General features: G+C 46.1%; 3 protein-coding genes across 4 annotated transcripts in view; 1 reads left to right on the top strand and 2 right to left on the bottom strand.

Moving 5' to 3' along the window:
- Window positions 1-451: 451 nt before the first annotated feature.
- On the bottom strand, window positions 452-5176 carry ATP5MJ (ATP synthase membrane subunit j). Its single transcript, XM_082856780.1, has 4 exons — window positions 5089-5176; window positions 2071-2194; window positions 1310-1333; window positions 452-620 (listed from the first exon to the last, which is right to left on the bottom strand). The coding sequence occupies exons 2-4, from the start codon at window positions 2192-2194 to the stop codon at window positions 586-588; spliced, it is 183 nt and encodes a 60-aa protein (XP_082712906.1). The 5' UTR covers window positions 5089-5176; the 3' UTR covers window positions 452-585.
- A 4582-nt stretch (window positions 5177-9758) lies between these two features.
- Window positions 9759-26044, top strand: part of TDRD9 (tudor domain containing 9) — a gene marked incomplete at both ends in the record, with an annotated part of 105368 nt that continues 89082 nt past the window's right edge. For both annotated transcript variants that reach the window (XM_082848159.1, XM_082848158.1), the window contains one exon: window positions 9759-9958. In XM_082848159.1, coding sequence (XP_082704285.1) covers window positions 9759-9958 — 200 coding nt within the window. The remainder of the gene's footprint in view (window positions 9959-26044) is intronic.
- RD3L (RD3 like) lies at window positions 19279-20250 on the bottom strand (the record flags this gene model as incomplete). The annotated part of the gene is made up of 2 exons (XM_082848304.1): window positions 19279-19576; window positions 19952-20250. 2 exons carry the CDS (start codon window positions 20248-20250, stop codon window positions 19279-19281), a joined length of 597 nt encoding a protein of 198 aa, XP_082704430.1.

Raw genomic sequence — 26044 nt, 5'->3', positions numbered from 1 at the left:
ATCCACGATGTGATCTAATATTGCCTATTTCTACAGCATTTTACATAACTTTGCTGTACACCTGAAACTAACATAAGATTGTAAATCAAGTATACTCCAATAAAATTTATTTTAAAAAGGCATTGTACAGTTTAAATAATGCTCTTGCATACTTTCTCTTACTGCACTCCACAGTAACTCTAAGTTAGAACTTACACATTATCTCCATTTTCCAGATGAGAAAACAGAGGCTCAGGGAGGTCACAGGAGTTAAGTAGCAGAATCATCTGCTTACCATTTACTGACCTTCAGAGTGTGAAGCCTAGATCTGCCCTCCACCCCTGCGCTAACCGAGGTGTTCACTCATCGGCCCCTTGGATTTCCTAAGGACAGGGCAGCTCGGCGAGACTCTGGCTGCACCTGGCGCACGCGGACCTACTCGGAGTGTGGCGGGGGCGGGTCGAAGGGAGGGACACGGGCGCAGGCAGCGTGGGTCTCACAGGTACGTTTATTCATGCCCAAGGGCAGCGGCACTGCTGCAGGTCAACCCGATGTCCCACGTTCCCACAACACAGCCAGACCGACGTCCCATCCAAGGAGAGCTTGTTAATGATGACCACGAGCAGGCTCAGGACTGGAAGCTTTTCAAAGAGAAGCACGACACAGATACAATTTAGGAGGAAAGGAACAAGCAGACTGTGGTTCATTATATAGGTATGTCCTGACAAGCCAGAAGATGCAAAGGACAACTTTCAACGTGATGGAGCACATGGAGGGTTATTTCTATACGGATGTACATGGAGGGTCTGTGGAATCAACATGGGCATGCAGCTCACGTGCAGGCGCAAAGAGCAAGCGGCATGGAAGTGTCTTCTCCCCAAGGCCAAGGGCCAGTCCTAAGTTTGCACTGGAATCAGATGACTAGAGTTTCACTGTCATCTGGAAGCGAAGTGAAGGAACGCCCAGCACTAGGGCACAAATTTATGTGGTTCTTGCTTTCAAAACACGCTCTACAGGGCCGCCCACTGGCACAGCTGACTCCTCTTGCCTACTGGTGCCGCCAGCTAGCTCCGACCGGTTCATCTCACTCCTGGGAGCTGTGCTTGGCCCAAGGGCTGAGCAACGGTTTTTAGGACACAGCCTGTAGGGGCGGAACTTCAGAGCCCGCTTCCAGCCGGCCAGCGCGCCACGTTCTGAAGCGCTCCTACGGCCTCTGCGTGCTTAGTGAACCACGCGGCAGCTTCAATTCACAACAGGGATATACCTTGTCCCGAAAAGGTACGATGGGGTTTTTTCATTCCCCATCCATTTTAAGAAGCAGAAATCTTACCTTTCAAGGCTTTACTTCTTTTATCTAAAATAAATGGAAAGAAAAATTGGTCCTGTCAATGCTTTACAAAAATGCCTTTAGTCGACTCACTGTCGAAATCATCATTTGGCTGAAAAGTTCAGAGCTTAGGCAAAGCTATTAAATGAAGCTTTCAGAAAATAGGAATTCATACAGTGTCTCAAAGCCAAGAAGTGGTAAAAGTTCTACCACAGATGTTCTCTCAACAGTTAAATAGCCCTTCAGAATCTGCAGGACTCTTCACTCTCTACCAGATCCTAACCTCCAGTCTTGCAGTTTAAAGTTTCTCCTTTCTTTCCTCTTTTTAACCAATCGCTCATTCATACACAGTTGGGCCTCATCTCTGCTTCACTGAGAACCAAATGGTTACTCTGCCCCTATTTTTATTAAGAAAATATTTAAACATTCAGATCAATGGAAAAGGTACAGTAATACACTGCATACCATGACACTTCATCCCTAAATATTTTAACCTGCATCTCTGAAAACTAAGGATATCTCCTATGCATTCTAAATGCCATTGCCACACCTAAGAAAATTAACAATTCCGATATCAAGGTCTTGTTCAAATTTCTTATCGCTGACATAGCTCTTACACTCCCCACATTTTAACAAAGGACCACCAGGGGTTCGGATGTTCACTCCTAGTTAAGAACCACAGTTTCTTTACAATATGAATTGTGATTCCTCTTGAAAGTAATTTTCTTCTTGACCTCCAATGAATCAAACACAAAGAAACTTACCAGCACTCCTGATTTTATAAACGATAAAAGCCATCAGCCCCATTCCTGCCCAAATCTCCTGGTAAACTTGGGTATAGTAGGGCTTCATGGGGACCCAAACATTCTTAATAAGGCTTTGAAGCATCTGAAAAGGAACACAGTGGTAAATATTACCATGACTATTGTTTTAAACCTAACTGGTAAGAGGTTTCCATTTATTAAGTTTGACCCTATTTCCCAAACTATTCAACAGGGAGCAGCCCCTATGCCAGACCTGCTACCCGAAGCCATTCCAACATCTACATGGGGACTCCTGCTCTCAACAGCTTTCCAAGCTCCACTCACCTCTCACCATCCCCTGACCTTGGCCATCCGGGCGCTCCTCCCTTCACATTCCTCCAGCCTCAGAGCTCTCCCAGCCCGTGCTGTCCCGCACTGTCATCAATGGTCCCCCTCTCCGAAGGCTATCGTCCACGAATGCCCCCAAATTATGCCAAGAATTACACACTTTTGAAGAAACTAGCATACCTGCATCACCATGTTAAGAACTGTTGGCGTTCACAGCTGGGAAAGAGCACGGCCAAGGCATGGTTTCCCTGCGACACTAACACCCAGGCCTGGGCTCCCGTCCGCCAGCTGTGTCTCAGCCCTTCTTTTGTTCTGTTTGAATCTCAGCTGTATTGAGGCATAACTGACATATAAAACTGTAAGTCATTTACGGTGTGCCATGGTGGAGACTTGATACATGTGCACAATGTGTAGGCACTTGCCCTGTCTAGGTGATTAACACATCCACCACCTCACTTTTTTTTTTTTGGAGAGAACTTTCAGTTCTCTAAAGAGCCAGAGCATCTGGAAGAACAGTGTCCTTGGTAGAGGCAGCTCACGGGCCAAGACCCAAGGTCAGAACATGCTCGGAGTGGGAGGAACAGCGAGAAGGCCACTGTGGTCACTCAGATTCAAATCCTGGCTCTGTCACTTTCCAGCTAACTTAAACTGCCTCGGTTTCCTCATCTCTAAAACAGCACCCGCCTCAGAGGGCTGTTACGAAGATGGAGGAGTTGCTCTGTGTCAATTGCAGTATCTGCTGTCCTACAGCAAGTGCTTGTTACATAAAGTGTCATGGCTGGGCTAGTGGACAGAAGATGGCCAGGTCATACAGGGCCTTGCAGGCCACAGCAAAGAGCGCAGCTTTTATTCTCAGAATGTCATGCAAATTTAACAGCATTCACGAAGTGCTTTACTTGCTTATCTCCTGCACTACTTGGACGTATCTGGCTGGACACAGTTGCCTGAGACCACACAGCTGAATCTGTAAGTCACCCAGCTGGATCTGCTCCTCATTACTGAGAATCTGCTCTGAGGCCTGGCTTCCAGCTCTTCCAAAGAGAGAACATACCCAGGCTGAGACCCAGGCCTGAAGGGTAGCCAGCCCCGAGTGACCCAGGAAGACGTGGCTGTGTCCTCCTCCTGCAACCCCTTGCAGACGTGTCTGCCCTCACACTTCCTGTCTTCAGGCAGTACCGGGATGCTCGGCCAGAGCATAACGTTCCAAGAAACCCACAGCCCTGTCCTGAAAAGGCAGAAGAGAAGATCCAAACAGGATGTGGAGGAAGCCTCTGGAAGCCCTGGACAGGAGGAGTTCAGAGGCACTGAGCAAATTCCTCTCCTCCCTGTGCCCAGCACTGACTGGGAAGGAAGACCAATGGGGTCGGAAGGCTGCGAATCCTAGGTTCCTACACCAGTTCAGCCTGTTTTGCCCTCGATCCTGGCAATGTCTTGAAGCTGTCATTTCAGAGGTTTCCCTTTCTGTGAAACAGGGATAGCTCCACCTGCCCCACTGGGCTCTCAAAGTAAAGGACCCCAACCTACTGCCTGGTGTGGAATAAAAACTCAGTAAATGATCGCAGCAAGAGCAGAAAGAATTTCTGCAGATGCCCAGCTGACTACAACAGTACTAAGCTCCTGAGATTCTACGAGGAAGGCCTTAAGAAGCTGAGGGCAAGGCCCAGGTCAGGTAGGGGCCTTAGAGCAAGGCCAGAAGAGGATCTAGAAGGAAAAGAGCAACGCAAACTAGGAGGGTGTAAAGGAGGTAAGAAGGGGCCAAAGAAACTTCTGTTATCTCCATATTTTGCTCGGGGCCCAGGCCCCTGGTGTTGTCTCCTCACCTAGAATTACCCAAGAGTGCTTCAGGGTAGGTACACGGCAAATGCTTACCTCTCACCCCGCCTTTGGCCCAAGGCTGACATATCTGGCTGGACAAGCGACATGTTCCCAATGTTTACAAAATGAGGCCCCCTACTTTTTCTGCCTGAGTTCACTCTATCTAGCATCGTTTCCCAGCTGTGTGAGTTTTATTAGTGCCCATTCCTTCAAAGACCCATCCTATTCAAAGGCCAAGTGGGTGTCGGCTGTGTCCGTTTAAGTCTGCACAGTGGTTGGTATGTTACATTAACAGCAAACTATCACCTGACCTTACACTGGAAACAGGAAACGTCTGACCCGTTGAGCCTCAGACCCGGCTTCACAGGCTGAGGTCCGTACAATTGCAATAACCTCCGATCCCGTTTTGGTCCCCGTTTCCCCCTCTCCCAAAGCCCTGTCATACGTACAGTGTAGCTCCGAGAACAGTGTGCTTGCAAAGAAACTTGAGGTGTAAAGGAGAGAAGAGAGTAAACGTGGGGAAAGAGCTCTCGGCTTGGATCCTGACTCCATCACTAACCTGCCCTGTAAGCTCGGTTAGGTGGCTGAACCTCTCACGGCCAAAGGAAAAGGCGTAGCGCGGCCTCGACTAATAACATCTAACCCCAGGACGACCCCCCTTCACAGTTTGGGGGACCCAAGTAAAAAGTGCGCGTGGGCAGGGAGAAGAGTTGGACCTCAAGGTCAGCGGGGATGGAGGTGTGGCCGCGGTGGGACCGGGGAGGCTCCTACCCGCTGCGGAGGCCACTCCGGGCCCCAGGTCCTCGCCGCCCGCGATCCGGCCCCTCACCGTACCGGCTACCCCGCGCCGAGCGCCGACCCCAGCCCCGCACTCACCTCGGCGAAAGACTAGCGCCTCAGCCAGCCCCAACTCAAAGCTGACGACTCGGAAAGGTCACTGAGCGCGCAGGCGCCGCGCGGGGCCTGCCGGGAAGGCGGAAGGAGCGGCGTCGCCCTAGACCAGCGCGCCTCCGCCGGCCGCGCCTGCGCACCACAGCGCCCCCAGCGGCCGCCCGGGTTCGGCCGCCCGGAGGGTTGGGGGAGGGGACGTGGTGTGTGTGTGTGTGTGTGTGCGTGTGCGTGTGCGTGTGCGTGTGCGCGCGCCAATCACATGACTTAACCATTCGTATTTGCCTGGGAGTGGGACTTTCAGTGCTGAAACTGAGAAGGTCTTGGACAAAACCGACGAGTTGGTCTACCCGAAAAATGGAATCTTTACTTGTGTTAAACGCAGAAAAGTTGCATCTCCCGTCTCTGATTTTCTTGCCATTTCTCTGTGTTAACATTTTTTGCTCTGCATATTTTTATGCATCAATTCTGTGCATCGTAATTCTACTAAACAGACAATCTAAAGACTTCCACAGGGGTGCAAGACACTGGACCTAAAAGACGCAGGCTTTAAAAATAACCATGCTTGGGACCTCCTGGTGGTTCAGTGGGTAAGACTCTGTGCTCCCAATGCAGGGGGCCGAGGTTCGATCCCTGGTCCTGGAACTAGATCCCACATGCATACCACAACTAAGAGTCCACATGCCACAACTAAGGGTTCGCATTGCCACAACTAAAAGATCCTACATGCCGCAACTAAACATGCCACAACGAAGATCCCATAACAAAGACCCGTGCAGCCAAAATAAATAAATATTAAAAAATAAATAAAAATAACCATGCTTAATATGTGCAAGAAATTAAAAAACAAGATTGAAAATCTCAGCAGAAAACTGGAAATTGTAAAAAGTTAAACAAAAGAAAGCCACTTAGCTGACTTGAAAAAGAGCCCAATAGAAGTTGGATTGATTTAGCAACAGATTAGACAGTTGAAGAATTACTGAATTGGAGGCTGGGTTAGAAGAAACCATTCAGGAACAAAGACAAAAGAGAAAGGAACAGCAAGAAAGTCTATCATAGGTGTAACTGGTGTCTTAGTATAACTGCCAATCTAGAATTCCATGCGTGAGGAAATTAGCATTCAGAACAGAAGGCGAAATGACATTTTGGGCCAACTAAGAACTGAGGGAATAATCACCTGCAGGTCTGCAGATTAAAAAAAAAAATCAACGTTCATTATTCACGCAGAAGGAAAGTGAGCTCAGAAGGAAGGATGGGGAGGGTGAAAGGAAGAGCAACAGACTTGGTCCTACTTCGAAGTGAAAGGAGCTTAGGATCAAATGAAGCTGCATGCAAAACTTGGAAAACTTAGGGTAGTGATGCTCAAAGTGTGGTCTCGGGGTACCCAAGGCCCCCGAGGGCCGAAACTATTGTTCGTAATAATGGTAAGATGTTACTCGTCTTTTTCACTAGAATTCTCTCACAAGTGTATGGTGGAGTTTCCCAGAGGCTGTGTGGCTTGTGATGCCACAATAGAATGAGTACAAAAGCAGGAGAATCCAGCTATCTTCCATTACGGCAGACATTAAGAGGTCTGTGAAAATGTAAGCGTCTTTTACTCTTCTCAAACACAAAAATTTGGGGGTAAATATAGTGACTTTTCATAATGATTCCCTTTAACATCAACTGGTCTTATTATCATCATTTTAAAATGAATTTAAGAAGTAAATAAAACATTTCTCAGTTGTAATCCCTAAATAAAGCAGATAGAACCCACGTAAACAAAAGCTCTGTAGGGTCTTCAACAATTTTTTTCTTCAACAATTTTTTTTTTTTTTTTTGCGATGCGCGGGCCTCTCACTGCCGTGGCCTCTCCCGTTTCGGAGCACAGGCTCCGGATGCGCAGGCTCAGCGGCCATGGCTCACGGGCCCAGCCGCTCCGCGGCATGTGGGATCTTCCCGGACCGGGGCACGAACCCGTGTCCCCTGCATCGGCAGGCGGACTCTCAACCACTGCGCCACCAGGGAAGCCCTCTTCAACAATTTTTAAGCATGTAAGTGGGTCCTGAGACAAGGACAAGGTTTGAGAAACACTGTCTTAGAAAAAGAATGTTTTAGGCTTCTAATGAGCTAGAAGACCGCAGAGGACAATAAGCACTTAGGAAGAACTTAAGGAAGAGTATCATCATTGTAAAGCGATCTCAAGCCAAATCTTTTCAACTTCAAACTCGACTTGAGAGCAACAGAATTTTAATGTCCTCAGTTGTTAATCCAACGTAGCCCATGAAAAACACGTTGAAAGAAAACAATGTTTAAAGAAAGGGTCATCCCAGCAGATTAATTCAAAATGCAAAATGCTGTATTTTGTGGCTGGGAAGGTCACTGAAGATATGAAGGTATTTTGGGCAAAGCTCCTCCCACTTCACAGCATCAACATCACTTGGAATTGCTCTCAGCTGTTTTCCCTTTGGGCCTGCAGCTCCAACTGCTCTGGGGTTGCAAGTATGTGAAACTTCCACCAAGGCCCGCTCCGTGGCCTTCCCCTTTGCTCTGGCCTAGATGTCTACATGCCTACACGGAACTATGAAGCTGCCTCTTTTTAACTCTGGACTTTGGGCAGGAATGCCAGATGAGCTGGGCTAGATGACTAAAGAGAACCAAGAACTACTCATGAAATGAAGGGGCTCAAAGCCATTTACTCTGTCACGACACCGAATGTTAACCAGTGTTTCGTCTGGAAAGTGGCAGTTAAATGACAACACATTTCAAAACTGAAGAAGCATCAAGACGGTGTCCTTCAACTGCAGTTAAAAACTCAAACCTCAGGAGGACCGAAGGAGGTAGTAAGCCAAAAGGATCAAAGAACAGAAAAAGCCCTTCAGAAAACATCTGCGTGAAAGGCACTTTCTTCAGAAAAAGAGCAACTTCCACTTAGAAACACACTCACTGTAACATCAACAAAGGAAGGTAGTGTGGGAACAGTAACGTACTAGGAAACACAAATGGGATTGGCAGAGTTGTTTGAAGTGGTTTTGGCCTATCTTGTGAAATTCAGAACATGTGCTAGCCTTCACAAAATGGATGAAGTTGCAGTATTTTCCAACCAATGCTGAATGACATACTGAGAGTCTACATGACTTTATGATCACATTTTCTTACTTATTGAAAAATGTTTTTTCCTTGCCAAAAAATGTGCGTGTGAGGGGGACTTTTGAAGCCTGTACTATTTGGAACAGTCAAAATACGAGGCCCAGAGCTCGTAATACATTAGTGGTGTGGCCAAGATAGGGCCTGGGGCTTCTAGCTCAGGACCATGCTGGGTTTGTTTTTTGTAAGAAACCAATAGCTCAACCCGGCCTAGTCTGACTTCTCTCTGCACTGTTCTCAGGCTGACCTCCTATCTGCCACTCTTGGGCATTTTCCAGTGTTTGTTTAACTGATTGGCCCTCACACTGTTGACCAGTGCCATGCTCTGGATTCCTCCCACCTATTTCTTCACAGGGCTCTTTCCTGTGAGCCCACACTGCACTGGGCACTGACGGTGTGAAGGTGGCCAGGCAGTAACGTCACTCTTCTGATTCTCCCTGTTGCCTTTCTTCCTTTGTATATCTTTACTGGATTTTTCCTCTCTGACCCTTCTTTCAGGCTGCTTCCTAGTTTCTGTCTACCTTCACTCACTCTGGCCTGGACCATTTCAGCTGCTCCCAGGGTGGTTTTAACCACCATCCATTTGCTGACGACTTCCAAATGCGAACCTCTCACCACCTGTTTCTGTCTAGCTGTGGGGAGGACACCGCCCCTGAGACGTGGAGGAAGGAAGGGAGGGAGGGAGGGAGGGAGGGAGGGAGGAAGGAAGGAAGATGAACTCAGTTTAGTCAAGATCTCGCCCCACTGAACTTCTTCCAGATCCTCAGTTCAGCCAGCAGGGCCACCTGCCTTCAGGCCTTCATCAGCGGACTACCTCCCCCTCCGAGTCCTCTTTCGCCGGGCTTGTTCCTGGTTCTTCTGCAGGTTTCCACTTAGGTGTCATTTTCTCCAAGAAGCCTTCCCCGACTTCCTTGCTCCCTTCCCCAAATTAGATGCAAGGTGTCCCAGGTTAGCAGGTTCTGGTTTGCCTTCCATCTTCTCCATGCTGAGGTCTATTACCACGACCCTGCGCTGGGCCAGGCACACAGCTGGTGCTCAATAAACGTCTGTCCCGTGTTGGCCCAGAGCGCCCACCAAGCCTCAGATGGAGTACCCCTCAAAGCGGGAGATTGGAGAGAGACTGGAGGCCTTGTTCTTGCACATCCCGGGTTCGCTAATGCTGGGCCGCGCCCCCAGACGGCCGAGGGGCCCTGAGGGACTCGTTTTGCCAACTTCGGTACCTGGTGGCCGACCCCCACCGACCGGACTTCGGCGTCGCTGACGGGCAAGCGCTCCCGGCAGGCTTCACACGGCGCAGCGGGGCGGGGCGGGGCCGGTGGCACAAGGTCAGGGTGGCGCGTGGGGCGCGTGGCGCGTGTGGGGCGCTCTGATTGGAGGGCTTGCGGCGGGGCGGGGCCGCGGGCCTGCCGACGCTGCGTCGTGCGGGCGCTGCGTCGTGCGGGCGCTGCGTCGTGCGGGCGCTGCGTCGTGGTGCGACGTGTTCCCGCTTCTCTGACCCGAGGTTGAAGAGGCGCGGACGCCGGCCTGTGAGCATGCTGCGCAAGCTCACCCTCGACCAGATCAATGACTGGTTCACCATCGGCAAGATGGTGACCGATGTGGAGCTGCTGGGCTCGCCGCCCGCCCTCCCGGCCGAGGTGGCCCGGGATGAGGTGCAGCGCAGGGACGTGGGCCATGAGGCCCCGGCTCCGGCCCAGGCCCAGGCCCAGGCCAGGCTGGTGCCGCCCGGGGGGTAAGGAGGCTGGGGGGGAGAGACGGGGGCGGGCGCAGGTGCGGGCCTGGGCAACGAGGACCTAGGCCTCCCCGACCCCGCGTGACCACGTCGCTGGCCTCGGCCGCTCTGGTGAGATGTCTGGCCGTCCCAGAGTGAGCTGGCCACCAGGCAAGCCCCACCCCGTGGCCCGGGCCAGGTGAACTTCTCTCTACCAGAAGTGGAGCCGCTCCAGAGTTTGGTTCAGTTTAAAAACTTTTTATTGGTTGGCTTTATTTATTTACTTTTTAGAGCAATTTAAGTTTATGGAGAAATTGAACAGAAAGTAGAGCCCCATGTACCTCCTGCTCCCCGAACAGTTTCTCTCATTGTCAGCATCTAGCTTTACTGTGGTATGTTTATTATTATTAACTAAATCCGTCGATAAGACGAGGGTTCATCCTTTTTTTTTTTTTTGCGGTACACGGGCCTCTCAGCGCTGTGGCCCCTCCCGCCGCGGAGCACAGGCTCCGGACGCGCAGGCTCAGCGGCCATGGCTCACGGGCCCAGCCGCTCCGCAGCACGTGGGATCTTCCCGGACCGGGGCACGAACCCATGTCCCCCACATCGGCAGGCGGACTCTCAACCACTGCGCCACCAGGGAAGCCCTCCTCCATGTGTTTCTAGGGCTTGGTAGCTCATTTCTTTTTAGTGCTGTATAATATTCCATTGTCTGGATGCACCACGGCCCGATCACCACTGAAGAATCTCTCGGTGGCTTCCAAGTTTTGGCAATTATAAATAAAGCTGCTGTAAACATTTTTGCGCAGGTTTTTGTGGGCTCAGAAGTTTCGGCGCATTTGGGTAAATACCAAGGAGCACTAATGCTGGATCTTTGTTCAGTTTTATTAGTGCTTCTCCTCCCATTATTCCTTGACTTGGGTTCTGTCAGTTAATCTGTTCACATGATTTTCGTGGAAATAAGGCAAGAGGATGCCTATATTTGTAGGAGACCTAGACCTGGTGAGTAGAAACACCTGCTCCCTCTTTAAAGAAGGTCAGTGTGGAAGTATCCCCTGCTTGGGGTATCTGCATCACTGCTTGGCCTCTTCCCCCCGAGTTCAACACCCTTTACCGTTGAGAGGGTGGTTTTGATTTTAATTTTTTTTAAGTTACCGTTGTGCATTGCCCCCAGCCTTCACCCCCATTTGATCTAGTGGATGGACTCAAGAGTCTGAGTCAAGGTCTCATGGCTTGTTTCGAGCCTTTGTAAAGTCAAGTGCAACTTGGGATCGGTGGTAAATTTGTTTCTTGGAGGCAGGGAGGGGACAGAGAGACTCTGGTACAGCTTTAGAGTGGCTGTTTTGTTTACGTTTTCACACACTTTGTTTCGTTCAATTACTCTGGCGAATGATCCCTTAGATCCGCCCCCTGCCCCCACTCCCCTGCTTGCTCCGTAGACTTAATGGGCAGAACAGTATTGCTTTTAAATGACTCACTGTGGTACTGAAGTAAGCTATTATTGACCTTGTCAGAAACCACAAGCATGGATTTAAATGTCCTTTTAACTTCCTGGACCCTTAATGCTCATCTAATGCCAGAGTCTCTAGCAAATAGTAGGCACTCAGTTAAATATAGCTATATTATTTAATCCTCAGAACAACCCCTTGAGGTTGCTGGCATTACCTTGATTTTATAGATGAGGAAACACACTTGGGTGGTAAAGTGACTTGCCTGGTTTCCAGGAATAAATGGTCAAGGTAGGTAGAATGACTTCCTCCCCCACCCCCAAAAGATATCCACTGGAACCTGTGAGCATTTTATGGAACGTGGCAAAAGGGATTTTGCAGATGTAATTAAGGTTACAGACCCTAAAATAGGGAGATTACCTGGATTATCTAATCAAATGAGCTCTTAGAAGCAGAGACCTTTTCTGGGTAGAGTCAGGGATTTGAAACTTGAGAGGGACTTGACTGGTCATTGTTAGAGGGGCCACATGGAAAGCTTGAGAAGGAATGTGGGCAGCTAAGAGCAAAGACTGGATCCTGGCTGACAGCCAGCAAGGAAATGGGGACCTGAGTTCTTCAACTTCAAGGAACTGAATTTGGCCAACGACCTGAATGAGCCTCCAGCTTAGGGAATGCAGCCCTGCCAACACCTTGATTTTGGCCTTGTGGGACCCTAGACAGAGGACCCAGTTGGTCCACCTGGACTTGTGATTTACAGAAACTGAGAGATAATGAACTTGTGTTGTTTTAATCTGCTGAACTTGTGGTGACCTGTGGCAGCAGCAGGAGACTAATACAGTGGTAGAGCCAGGACTCAGACTTAGATAAGCTGACCGTGAAGCTGTGGCAGCTAAGTGCCTGGCAGAGAACGGCTGCTCAGAGGCTTGTTGAATGATGTCTTCCCAGTGAAGGAGAGTCTTTTTAAAAAATAAATTTATTTATTTAATTAATTTATTTTTGGCTGCGTTGGGTCCTCATTGCTACATGTGGGCTGCTCTAGTTGCGGCGAATGGGGGCTACTCTTCATTGCAGTGTGCAGGCTTCTCATCGCGGTGGCTTTTCTTGTTGCGGAGCATGGGCTCTAGGTGCACGGGCTTCAGTAGTTGTGGCACGTGGGCTCAGTAGTTGTGGCTCGCGGGCTCTAGAGCGCAGGCTCAGTAGTTGTGACGCAACGGGCTTAGTTGCTCTGCGGCATGTGGGATCTTCCTAGACCAGGGCTCAAACCTGTGTCCCCTGCATTGGCAGGCGGATTCTTAACCACTGTGCCACCGGGGAAGCCCTGAAGGAGAGTTTTGATGTTGGTGAGAAAACATTCGATGTAGGGGAAGGCAGGCTTTATAGGTATAGGGTATCGCATAGTGAAAAGGTATTTGAGAGGGACAGTCACTCAGGTGGGAAGATTAGCTTGCGTTGAGTCCCCGGAGTCCAGTCTGTGGGTGCTGTTAAATCAGCTTAATGAGTCATATGAGTTGTGACCAAAAAAAGAGCAATAGAAAATACCAGACTGTATCATGGTAGTTCAAATAAGAATTGCTCTGTGAGATGGACCTGTGTCTGTGTGGTGAGTACAGAGTCACAGTGTGAGTTTCTTTCTGAAAGAAAGCCCTGCTTGAGTTCCTGTGGTGAGAGGTGAGCCAGGACCAGGAGTTGGGAAGGGTGGTAAAGTGAGTAGGGGTAGTTGAATAAGGTTTGCAAATGATATATTCAGTGATCCTATGAATTTCCTCCCGTCTTGTTTTCCACATGTTATTGTATTTTTCGCTCCTTTGTGCTGATTGTGGGGTATGCTTTCCCTTTTTTCTTTTTCTTTTGGCTGTGCTGGGTCTTCGTTGCAGGCTTCTCTCTAGTTGTGGTGCGCGGGTTTCGTTGCCCTGTGGCATGTGGGATCTTAGTTTCCCGACCAGGGGTTGAACCCGTGTCCCCTGCATTGGAAGGCAGATTCTTAATCACTGCACCACCAGGGAAGTCCTGGGGTGTGCTTGCTTTTGTTTTTACATTCCTGTTTCTTCACCTTGGCATATGAGAAAGAGAAACTTAGTGGCTGTGTTAGGCCGTTGTGTTTTCCTCCAGGGTTGTCTGTGCCAGCTTTCCTTTGGAATGCAGGGCATGGTCCTCAGATTGTGGCTGGCAGCCTCGCTGCACTCCCATTGCCCTTCTGCCGAGTGTTGCTTCCTTTGTGTGTGGGCTTCCCTCTGTCTTCCTAACTCACGCGAACTCCTGGGCTCATGACGGTCTTGCTTACTTCTCGCTTTGACATCTTTGACTCTCCAGTACCTTAAAATGTACTTTGTCATAGAGAAACTCCACTGCAGAAAGCTTTCAAATCGCTTTTCAAAAGCACCTGGTGATGCTGTTACCCAGTTTCCTTTTTTGTTAATTTCACGTTTCCTTCTTGAAATGTCTTACTATAAGCTGAATGCCTGCTGCGTTGGGCATTGTGTCAGGTGACGCAGGCCGTGCAAGCAATCTCACTCTTTCTGACAGACGAGGCAAGTCCCATGTTATAGCTGAGGAAGTCAAGGATCAGGTAAGTTGAGAAACTTATCGCAGCCCATGTATCTGTTATGTTGTACAATGGGTGTATTTGACTCCAAAGCATGTGACTTTTTCCTTTTTGCCTTGTCTTTCAGTATTTAGGCCTTCCCTAGATGGTAGTATTTGCTTGTGTTACTGTTTTCTGTTCACCCACAAAAGTCCATGTTTTTTAAAAACCTTTGTCTGTTTAACAGATTTAGTCTATTAGGTAATTTTCCCATTAATCGAAAAACTATTTGAGTGTCTATTCTGTATCTACCACGTGCAGCTGGAGTAGAGGGATTGAGAGGGAGGGAGGACATGAAGTCAGAGAGGCAGCAGGGTGCCAGGTCAGGAGTTCCTTGTTCAGTCTCAGTGAGCAGCCTGCTGCTTCATCTTTGACATCGGGGAGCCCACTGGAGGGCGCTTGGAGATTTTGGGCATAGCTGCCGCGTGTGGTCTCTGCTCTGACAGGGTCACTGCCAGTTGAATGAATGAAGGGGGCCGAGGGCAGAAACAGGGAGGTCAGGTATCAACTTTGTGTGTAAACTTGGTTGCACCATGGTGCCCAGATATTTGGTCAAACATTACTCTGGGTCTTTCAGTGAAGATATTTTTTGGATAGAATTAACATTTAAATAGGCGGATTTTGAGTAAAGCAGGTTAACCTCCATAATGTGGGTGAGCCTCATGCAATTAGTTTATGGCCTGAGTAGAACAAAGACTGATCTCCCCTGAGCGAGAAGGAATTCTGCCAGCAAACTCCCTTTAGACTCAGACTGCGACTCACCTGGGTCTCCAGCAGATTTTGGACTTGCACCTCTACAATTGTGTAAGCTAATAGCTTAAAACTAATCTCTGTATATACAGATGTCCTGTTGGTTCTGTTTCTTTGGAGAACCCTTACTAATACATCATCCAGGCAAGACAGAGGACGATGGTTTAGACCAGGACAGTAGCAGTGGAGGTGGCAAGTGATGGTGGAATTCAGGGCATATTACTAAGAGGCGGGAACTTTGTAGCTGGATCAGGTATAGAATAGGAATGGGGAAGCAGTCACGGGTGACACCAAGGTTTCCGGCTGAGCCTTTGGAAGGTGTTGCCATCCACTGAGAAAGGCCAGACCGCAGGAGGAGCTGGTTTTGGGGGAATACGAGGTGTTTGATTTTGAACATGCTAACTCTGAAAATCCTGTTAGATAACAGTAAGTGCATGAATCGAGGAAAGCAGTCTGGTCATGGAGCTAGATGTTTGGGAGTTTAAGGCTTTGAGGCCAATGAGGCTCTGGGTGACGGAGCCTGGTGGGTGAGTGCAGAGAGAGGGGAGGCCTAAGGACCCAAGCCTGGAGCACCTGAATGTTTAGAGGTTGGTGAGAAAAAATGCAAAGGAGACCGAGAAGGAACCACTAGCAGGGTCCGAGGAAAACCAAGCGAGCGAGCCTGTTTTAAACAGCTGCTTGCTTAGTGCCCTGTATGTGCATCTCTTAGTACTTTGAAGGAATTATTTATTTATTTATCTATTTAATTTATTTATTTCTACTTTTTATTTTTTGGCTGCGTTGGGTCTTCGTTGCTGCACGCGGGCTTCCTCTAGTTGTGGCGAGCGGGGGCTGCTCTTCATTGCGGTGTGCGGGCTTCTCATTGTGGTGGCTTCTTGTTGTGGAGCACAGGCTCTAGGTGTGAAGGCTTCAGTAGTTGTGGTGCACGGGCTCAGTAGTTGTGGCACACGGGCTTAGTTGCTCCGCAGCATGTGGGATCTTCCTGGACCAGGGCTTGACCTGTGTCCCCTGCTCTGGCAGGCGGATTCTTAACTGCTGTGCCACCAGGGAAGTCCCAAGGGATTATTTTATGCGTTGTTTTCCCCACATAAGAACTTCTTGAGGGTGCAGATTTTCACTGAATCTCCACCTCTTAGCACAGTACCTGGCATATAGTAGGAACTCAGATGTCTGTTTGGATGAATGAACTGCCTTTGTAGGTCCCAATTATTGATTGCTTACAATGTGCTCGGTCCTTATTCTAGAAATGATGAGAGTTGCTTCCTCATTTGCTCCTACCTTGAGTGAATCCTGAAATCTGAGTTATTCCTCTGACCAGGGCTGATTTCCCTAAGGTAGGGGTGTGCGTGAGTGAGTGTGTGTGTGTATGTATACAATCAGTCCAATAAAAATCAGCATATCCTGGCAACTGTACCGTAAAGTATTTCTAGAAGAAGAGTGTCTCACTGTGTATACGATCACCACCCTGGTCTGAATAAACCACCATCATCTCTTGCCTGGATTATTACAAAAGCCTTCTATTTTTGGTCTCCTGGCTTCCTGTCTTTGCCCCTAATAATTTATTTTAGCACCTAGAAGAATACCTGGCGTGAGGTAGATGCCCAGTTGATATTTCTTGAATGAAGGAATCCTTGTTTTTTTTTTTTTTTTTGCGGTATGCGGGCCTCTCACTGCTGCAGCCTCTCCCGTTGCGGAGCACAGGCTCCGGACGCACAGGCTCAACAGCCATGGCTACGGGCCCAGCTGCTCCGCGGCATGTGGTATCCTCCCTGACCGGGGCATGAACCCGTGTCCCCTGCATCGGCAGGCGGACTCTCAACCACTGCGCCACCAGGGAAGCCCTGAATGAAGGAATCCTTGAGTAAACATTCACACGTAAGGTTTGAGGAGCACATGTGCGACTTTCTGTGGGGTAGATGGCTATTAGAACAAGATGTAGACTCTGATCGTGGCTTACCGAGTGTTCCTCCATCTGGCACCTGACTCACCTCCTGCTGTCTTTCACTGCATTCTGGACACATTGGCATTTTTCTATGTCTTGAAGACACCACACTCCTTTCCACACTGGGGCTTCCACACCTGTCTGTCTTGTTCCTGGAGTGCCTGCCCTCTTCCATTCCTGCCCTGTTTCTTCCCATGACAGGCTCCTTTCATCATTCGGGGCTCTGCTCCTTCAAGAAGTCTCCTGTGACCTCCATAACTACAGCAGTCCTCCCCCACCTTCTTTGGCAGTCTCTCTAGTCTTTGTGAACTTTTTCTCCTCCTCTAAAGCACTTATCACTTGCCCCAAGTCTTGCTGTTTGTGATGTGTTTTGGGGTCCTCCACCATTGTGGGGGGGCCAGAATGATTCTGAGATTTCTGGCTTGTAGAATTGGATGGATAGGTAGGGTTGTCATTTCCTGGGAAATGACTGGAAAACACTAGTTGAGGTGTTCGAAGAGTTATGCTTTTAGTTTGTGTAAAGTGTGTTGTTTTGATTCCTCTGTTCCTTTCTTGAATTTTATTTATCCTTTTAGGAAACAAACCTCTGTGATTTGGTTTTGAGCATGTTGATTTAAGTTGCCTGTAGGTCTCCCAGAGGAGGTGTCAAGTAGGCAATTGCCTGTATGCATTTGGAGCTCAGACGTAAGTTGGGGCTGGAGGTGGTGTAGGGGCCTGCCAGGCTGATGTGAATCCTAGCCCTGCCATTCAGTATCTCTTGTGATATTGGGCAAAGGCATCGAACAGGTGTGAGGCTGTTTGCTCATCTGTCAGATGGGAATAACATCACCTACTTTCAAGTTTAGGATTAAATGAGATGTACATACATACAGTGGTTAGCACAGTGCCTGGCATGTAGCAGAATGACTTTCATGTTATTAAATGGATTCGGCTGGTTAATAATGCCACCTTTTCAGAGCTTACTATATGTCAGGTTATCAGAATCCTTTTACGTGGGTTAGTGTATTTATTCCTTGCTATTCCCTACTTAAAACTTTTAGCTACTGTGCCAGTACTTTATCTTTGTAAAACATACCTGAAGCTTTCCTAGTAGTCCTCTCCCCCATCTGCACCCACTTTATGTTTTTAACGCTCATTCTTTTGCCAATTTTAGGTACTATAAGTAGCCCAGTGTATAAAAGTGTGGATCTGTTAACATTCAGGAAGTTATTTGTGTTATAATTTCTACCTGATTTGTCAATTTTTTAGAAACAACCATAGATTTCAGTTATGCACATCAATACTGACATAGGAAACATGGTTATTAGGTTATTGCCAAAAACAAATGTGAGAGGTAGAAACTCAGAATACCAAAGTCCCTTTTGTATTTTTCCAGTCCCTTTAAAAGTCTGGTTGTACAGTTGACTCACTGCATCGTGGGTCACTTAGAGTGGTGTGGGGTTCGTCTTCATCCTGCACTAGTGGGATGACCTAATGATGTCTATAGCTTCTTCAGTCACTGTAAGCTTTTTTTTTTTTGCGGTACGCGGGTCTCTCACTGCTGTGGCCTCTCCCGTTGCGGAGCACAGGCTCCGGATGCGCAGGCTCAGCGGCCATGGCTCACGGGCCCAGCTGCTCCGCGGCATGTGGGATCCTCCCGGACCGGGGCACGAACCCGTGTCCCCTGCATCGGCAGGCGGACTCTCAACCACTGCGCCACCAGGGAAGCCCCTTTTTTTTCTTTTTAATGGAAAAAAACTCACTCGAATAAATCTCCAAATATAAAGTTATGGACATTAGGTTCCTTGGATTTACTTTTAAGAACGGTATAGATTCTAGCACTTAATCATAGAAATAAATCTGACTAATGAATAGTTCCCTACTTTAATGAAATTCTGAGAGGTTGAATTTTATGTTAAATATTTTGCTATTTTAAATGAACATAATATTGGTTTAGATTATAGATTGGCATTGACTGTTTTTCTTTGAGTAGCTGTTACTAATGTTGTTAAACTAGTCCATTTCTTTTTTGCTCATGTAATATAGAGCTGTTTTTTTAAATACTTTTCCTTAATGCTGGTTGAGATTAAAAACGAATCTCAGTGTTGGGATGAAGCACTGCTTTGTTTTCAAACTGCACATTATTTTTTCCCTCACTGCCGTCTTCCCCCTCCCCCGCAGAGAATGACTGATTCATTGTTATATTGTAAAGATAAGATTCACATCAATCATTTATTTTATTCTATACATAGTTCTTTTTAGAATAAAAGCAAGGTTAATGTCAAAGTTAATTTATCGAATTTCATACTTGGTACTTTCATACAAATTTCATATTTCATATTTCAAAATAAAATGCCTTAGTTCCTGTTGGGATGTGTTTGAGGTATAAGAAAATACTTCAAACATTTTTTGAAAATATTTAGGAAACATTTTAGTTAAAAGCATACTGCTCAATGAAAACATTTCATTTTTAGAGTGGTTAAAAAAGGAACACTATTTAAAACATAGGCTACATCGACAGGAATTTTAACTTCTGATCTTGCGACAAAGAGTAGCATTAAGTCACATCACTTTCTCTTTTTTCTTAATATTAAGGGTTCCGATACTAAGACTGTCAAAAACTCCTCTGTTTACAAGTAATTTAGCTTGATGGGTAATAATATGGTAGGTTCCATACCGTATGTGAGAATGTTGGGACCCTGTTCTTTGTGTTTTTGTCTACGTAACTTGAAATAGTGGGTATTTCATCCTTGTCTGCACTCGTGGAGCTTTCTCCTGGGATCATGGAGCGAACAGGACAGGCTGCGCTCTGTGGCTCTTCCACGCCTTCTTGCTGACTGCCTTTGTCAGTACTACTTAAGAAGTCCTTCAGAACTTGCTTGAAGATGTAGACAATTTCCCATGGCAGTACATCATTTTCTGCCAGAACTTCTCGAAATCTAGAGGCAAAGCAGTTATCAGTATTCAATTCAGAAAATCTCTTTTGTCGTATCCCTTTGTCTCCAAAATTCAGCTTAGATAATGTAACCACATAGTAGTTACCCACCTTTTGAGTAAACTGCACATTGCTTTAAAATTATACTTCTAGTAAAGAAATTTCAAAAGAGACTTTAAAACATTTCCTAGCCAGTGAAATACCAACAGTGGTTTTTTTTGTGTGTGTGTGTCCGGCCCATCCTTAGGGATTTTGGTTGCTGGGTAGTTGATACACATGATTAAAAAATTTATATGATATAATACGATTTCCAATCTAAAGATATGAGGAGCTTAAACTTGACAGCAAATATCACAAGAAGGGAACGTAGTATTTTTACCTGCTGAGAATAGCTCCAGTTTGACAAGGTTGAACCTGTGAGCAAAGAACTTCAAGCTGTCTTTGTTCAGTAGCTGGGACGGTTGCGTGGGGATTCTGATAGTTTCTCAGCCAACTGTAATCCACACCTGCTCTTTGCACTTTTTGCTCACTTTCGATCTCTTGTATTAATCTCTGTCGTTCCTTTAGATGCCATTTTAATTCCCGAAGCAGAGTCTTTGTCACTACTTCTGAGTCAGGGTAGCATGTGGATTTGTAGGAATTGTGTTTTGGCCATTTCATCCAGCCAAAAAGTGGCATTTTTAGCCTATGGAAATATTCTCACTTGTTTATTTGCATAAAATATTATGGTTCTGATGAGCAAATATTTGTTTCTTTACAGTAACTTTGCCAGAAAAGTGCATGAATTTTTCACTGGTTAGATATACAGGTCAAAATAAGATTAGAATGGATTAAAGTCTTAATTTCTAACTAGGTCAGTGCCAAAAACCAGGCTTTGAAAATACTTTTATGTAGCTAAGGAGAAATGAAATGCAGTCAGATAATCTACAGACTGAACAATTTTCTGAAAATACCACTAACACTTGCTATTAAAAGTTCTTAGGAGGCTTTAAAATATTAACATATAGGAAAGTGCTATCTGCAAACATACTTTTGACTTACGTTTTGTACAGAAAAGGTTTAAAGATTACCTGTGAAGTTGATGGATCCGATGTGGTGATGTTGCCGAAGAGTTTACTTGAATTGGTGATGAAGGTGTGCTTCACTCGGGCATATCTCCTTCTCCTGGATGCGTCCCCTGTTGAAAGAATGATTCTCCTCCTTTACCCACTGAAACTGTATTTGAAATAACTAACCTTCTGTGTTAGGAATGAGGTTGTGATGTCTTCATTTGGAGAGAATGCTCATTAATTCACCTTGTAAGTAAGCTAGAAGAAATGACAGAAATAACTTACTATTTAATCTTTACAAATTATATAATGGTTTGCCTTTTGAATGTAGCTCAGTGTATTTGAAAGAGATGCCGGCAGCTACAGATTCTGGTCCTAAATGCATTTAGACATATCTTTGATAAAGAAACGAGGAAAGGTCGTCTGAAGCACCACAGATGCGCTGCCAGCTCAAGTGAAGACTGTCGCACGATGTGATGCTTTGCTGTGCATAGCTGCGGGTCACAGTTTAGTGCTGTATTTTTATGCCTGTAGAGCTCTAAAAATAACCATGTTGCTTTTATTCTTCAGCTTAACTTTCAGGCGGTTTAGAAGCCAGGTCACTGTCCCCTCTAATGAAAGCAGGAAAAATAGATCAGACTTGACTATTTGCACAATATACATTCTGAGAAACCTCGTTACAATTGAGCAAAGTAGGCAAAGAATGCTGATATCAGTCGTGTGAAATATTTAGTAAATGTTATATTCTGTACACATTTTGTTTTTCTAAATAGTATTTAAATTTGTATATTTAAACAAGTTGTAATGCTTGAGGACATTATATACACATAAGTAGATAACTTTAAAATATACTTTATAATCTCTAAAAACATGGTGATAAGACAATAATAGATTAAGGTCAGAAAAAAAATAGAGACATGACAACATATCAAGTTCACAACAAAATCTTATAGTTCATTATAGAAAATCATTTTCGTGTTTTCTTTTGTAGCTGAAAGTGAAACTTATACTCACAGTTTGGGCGAGTACTGATGTGTAATTGGTCTTTATTGTGCTAGTTTTCTATTCCAGAGAGGTTTGTGTCTTTGGTTTAAGCATGGACAGGTTCGTTACTCTGTAGTTCTGTGTTAAATGACTGTGTAGTGGCTTTTCCTTTTATAATATTTGTTCCTTCTGTTGCTTTTTCCTTCAAATGAACTGTGAAGAATAGACCTCGTTTACATCAGACCTGCATGTCATGCATGATAAAGAGTGATGTGTGTGGTCATCCTCCAGCTCCTGTTACTTATATGTTAGAAAAACCCAGATGTCAGGATTCATTATCTGTAACTAGAAGATTTTCATATTACATTGTGTATAGTACTGTGAAAGGGAAGGGAGTAAAGTTTATCATGACAGAACTGTCCTATCTGATTTTCTACTATAGTTATGATGAGTCAGGCTGCTTCTCCCTTTGAATAGACTTGTTGTCATTGCTTTAATTTTTAAATTTTTTCCCTCTGAAATGGTAACAAAAATATCAAAAATGTATTGGATGTGGAGCATAAACCGACTTTCTGTTCCAGGCCCTCTTTAGTCTTGCCTGTCCCTTCTTCTCCGGCTTGCTCTCTTGTGCTACCTGAGTCTGTCTGTCGTGTCAGCCAAGCCTGACTGCCCCACACAGGCCGTGCTCCCTCTGGCATTTCAGCTTTGGTCACACTGACTCTCTTCTGAGTCGCTCGTTTTTCTTTTCCATGTACCTACACTGTAATTCTGTTATTTATTTTTGCCTGTGTTGGGTCTTCGTTGCTGCGCGAGAGATTTCTCTAGTCGCGGTGAGCGGGGGCTACTCTTCATTGTGGTGCGCGGGCTTCTCATTGCGGTGGCTTCTCTTGTTGTGGAGCATGGCCTCTAGGCTTGCAGGCTTCAGTAGTTGCGGCACGCAGGCTCTAGGACGCGTGGGCTTCAGCAGTTGTGGCGTGCGGGCTTCGTAGTTGTGGTGCGTGGGCTCAGTAGTTGTGGTGCGCAGGCTCAGTAGTTGTGGTGCACGGGCTCAGTAGTTGTGGCTCGCAAGCTCTAGAGCGCAGGCTCAGTAATTGTGGCACACGGGCTCAGTAGTTGTGGTGCACGGGCTTAGTTGCTCCGCCGCATGTGAGATCTTTCCGGACCAAGGATCGAACCCGTGTCCCCTGCACTGGCAGGCAGATTTTAAACTACTGTTCCCCCAGGGAAGTCCCTATACTGTAACTCTTTTTCAGGGCTCAGTTTCGATACCAACTAATTTTTTCTTCTGTCTGAGGGAAAAACGTTTTTCTCTTGGCCCCCACGCCCTGTTCTTTTGAATTCCGGTTTTATTTCTCTTTATTGTTAAACTAATAGTCCTTTACAACTAGGTCCTGTCTGTCCTCCACTTATTTGCAGCTCTCATTAGCTCAGCAGATAGTTTTGACTGTGCCATGTCCTAGATGCAGGTTAGGGACTGGGGATGCAGCAGTGGACCAGACAGACCTATTCTCTGTCCTCATGGAGCCCGTGTTCTAGTGGAAAGATGAACCCGAGGACCCAAATCACCCAGTGCAGTGGTCATGATACACTCGAGGTCTCCCCAGTTCACTTTGGAGGTCAGGGAAGGCCTTTCTGGGTAGGGGCTGTCCTTTGAGCAGAGGTTTAAAGACCAGCGAGGAAGCCACACAACGCGCTTCACGCGGCCAGCTCCCTCCTCAGCTTGGCCTGTTAGCGCCTAGCTGGCTATTGAGATTCAAGTCTGGCCTTCACGGAGCTTTCCTTACACCTCGGCTCACATTCAGCGCGTTTTCCTTTGATCTTCCTCGGGTTAGCCAATTTCCTAGTACTTAGTGTGTGCTACTTGCATTATTGTACATTTTATTTTTTCTGTCCTGTCTCCGGAGATTGTTATGCCCAAATGGCATTCTCTGATTACAGTAGTTCCCCTACTACCATGTAGATAACAGAAATATTTGTAGATCAAGGTAAGGAAGTACCTTTGCATTAATCCTTCCTGTTTGTTGGGAGTATAACCAGATTAATGTTGGATTTTATTCGTCACACATTTTAGTAAGTTGAATAAATGAATTATTTGTAATGAATTGCAACCTCATTAGGCTATTTTGTGTGGAAGACATAAAGCTTAAACTATGACGCAGTTAGGTTAATTTCTTTTTGGTCTTTGTCGTGGTTTTCTACGCTTTATCTTCTTAGCTGAACAGCAAAAAATTTTACGACTTGAAGTGAGATAGGATCATATCATTCATTGTGTGTGTGTGTGTGTGTGTGTGTGTGTGTGTGTGTGTGTAGAAGTTTAAGATGTGTAAGGAAGTACTTAAGTCTAAAAAGACAAAATTTTGGAATCTCGAAGGGCAGGCTAAGGAGCCAGGTTGTTTATATACAACTTGTATATATTTATGGTCAGGGGGCCTTATACAGTTCTCAGCAGCATTTGATTGCAATTAAAGGAAGATTTTTCATTGTGAGAGGACTGATATCTCTCTGTTTTTAATTCCTTTGCTACTGAATTCAGAGTTCTGAATTATTGGTTGGTTCTTTTTGGCTATTAAAGATGCAGTTAATATTTGAGAAACTGTGATGTTAAATTCCTTTTCCCAATATTAATTCCCTCTTTAAAATACTCTAATTAAAACACACTAAGATGTACTTTTTCATGTTAAAAATCCTATTCTATTGGGTTGTCCACATCTTACTGACTTAAGAGAATTCTTAGTGCGCGTCTGCGTTCTGTGCTGCAAATGTTCACTCGAGAGAGACCACTGTTCTTGCTCTGTAACCTTTATAGACGTTGTTCATAAGTTTTACATTATAGTTTAGTTTAGTTTGTTATTTTCCTTTTTTGACTTTTCCTTTTTTGTGTTCTTGTTTAAGCCCTTCTTTACTTCAAAGTTACAACATACAGTAGAAGGTCAGCTTTTTAGGCTTAAAAAAATAAGTACTCCTGGGTGTTGAGTTGGTTTGAAATTGATTTGAGATTGGTTTGAGGTGTAGGGGTCCCCAAATTGGATAATCATTATTCAAAGTAAGTAGTCATTGTTCCACCCAGGAGATTTTCCTGATTCCTAGTACGCCCAGTAACTGTGTGGCGTATCCTGGGTATTTTGAATATTATGTTATATTATGGGACTCTGGGTCTTGCTTAAATCCTGTGGGGATTGCAGCTGACCAGCTGTGTTCAGGCTGCAAGTTCCAGCCAGCTTCCTTTGGGCAGTGGTCCCTCTGGTTTTCAGAGCCTTTGCAGGGCTGTCTGGATCTGTCTTGCACTGTGCCATCTAGTGGCCGTCCTGTAGCTCAGTTCTCAAAGTCTGTGATGGGCTGTTTGGGGTCAGGGCACGCCTGCCAGCCCAGGGGTGCACCCAGCAGTTCCTAAAGGTTCTCAGGTGTCTGCAATCTCCCTGGTGCTTTCCCAGCCCCGGGCCTCCCTTTTCTGGTCCTCTGGCCAGAAGACAGGAGCTTTGTTGCCCTGCTCTGCCAGGCACTTCCTGCAGTGATGTCTGTCTCCCAGGCCAAGCAGTGGGAGGGCAGAGAAAGAAAAAAGGCAGTGAGAGTTGGCCCCACCCTCTCATAGAGGGAGTTTCCCTCCCTCAGAGTTTGATGCTCCCGCCACACCTGGCTTGTGAGAGAATGGAGAAAAGAAAAATGTAAGGTGTGCACTGCCCCCGTTTTGAGTATTTGGAGTCCCCTTTCCTGCTGGACCATATGGTAGCTCTATTTTTAGTTTTTTAAAGAACCTCCATACTGTTCTCCATAGTGGCTGCGTTTTGGAAAACAGCCACTTTATGTTTCCACCAACAGTGTAGGAAGGTTCTCTTCTCCACACCCTCTCCAGCATTTTATTATTTGTAGGTTTTTCGATGATGGCCATTCTGACTAGTGTGAGGTGATACCTCATTGCACTTTTGATTTGCATTTCTCTAATAATTAGCAATGTTGAGCATCTTTTCATGTGCCTCTTGGCCACCTGGATGTCTTCTGTGGAGAAATGTCTACTCAGGTCTTCTGCCCATTTTTTGATTGGGTTGTTTTTTTTTGATACTGAGCTGTGTGACCCATTTGTATAGTTTGGAAATTAAGCCCTTGTCTGTCGCATCATTTGCAAATATTTTCTCCCATTCTGTAGGTTGTCTTTTTTTTTTTATGGTTTCCTTTGCTGTGCAAAAGGTTGTAAGTTTGATTAGGTCCCTTTGTTTATTTTTGCTTTTATTTCTACTGCCTTGGGAGACTGACCTAAGAAAACGCATTGCTACGATTTATGTCAGAGGATGTTTTGCTTCTGTGCTCTCCTGAACCTGTAGCGTCTTGACTGCCTTTAGTTCAAAATAATCCTCATGCAAAAGTGACACATTTTGGGGAGGCTTATCCTGAACCCCTACAGCTCCCATACATGTCTTTGCATGTGCTTCCTTGTCTACAGGTGC

This window comes from Leucopleurus acutus (assembly GCF_964270905.1).
Source record: "Leucopleurus acutus genome assembly, chromosome: 1".
Taxonomy (NCBI): Eukaryota; Metazoa; Chordata; class Mammalia; order Artiodactyla; family Delphinidae; genus Leucopleurus; species Leucopleurus acutus.
The sequence above is the reverse complement of the archived record's forward strand: the minus strand, read 5'-3'. Positions and strand labels throughout refer to the sequence as shown.

Excerpts from the sequence above, each read along its gene's own strand:
- ATP5MJ (XM_082856780.1), bottom strand. The coding sequence starts at position 2,194 with ATGCTTCAAAGCCTTATTAAGAATGTTTGGGTCCCCATGAAGCCCTAC. Across the intron at positions 1,334-2,070 it reads TTATAAAATCAGGAGTGCTG|ATAAAAGAAGTAAAGCCTTG; the intron begins GTAAGTTTCTTT and ends CATTTATTTTAG. Across the intron at positions 621-1,309 it reads AAGAAGTAAAGCCTTGAAAG|CTTCCAGTCCTGAGCCTGCT; the intron begins GTAAGATTTCTG and ends CTCTTTGAAAAG.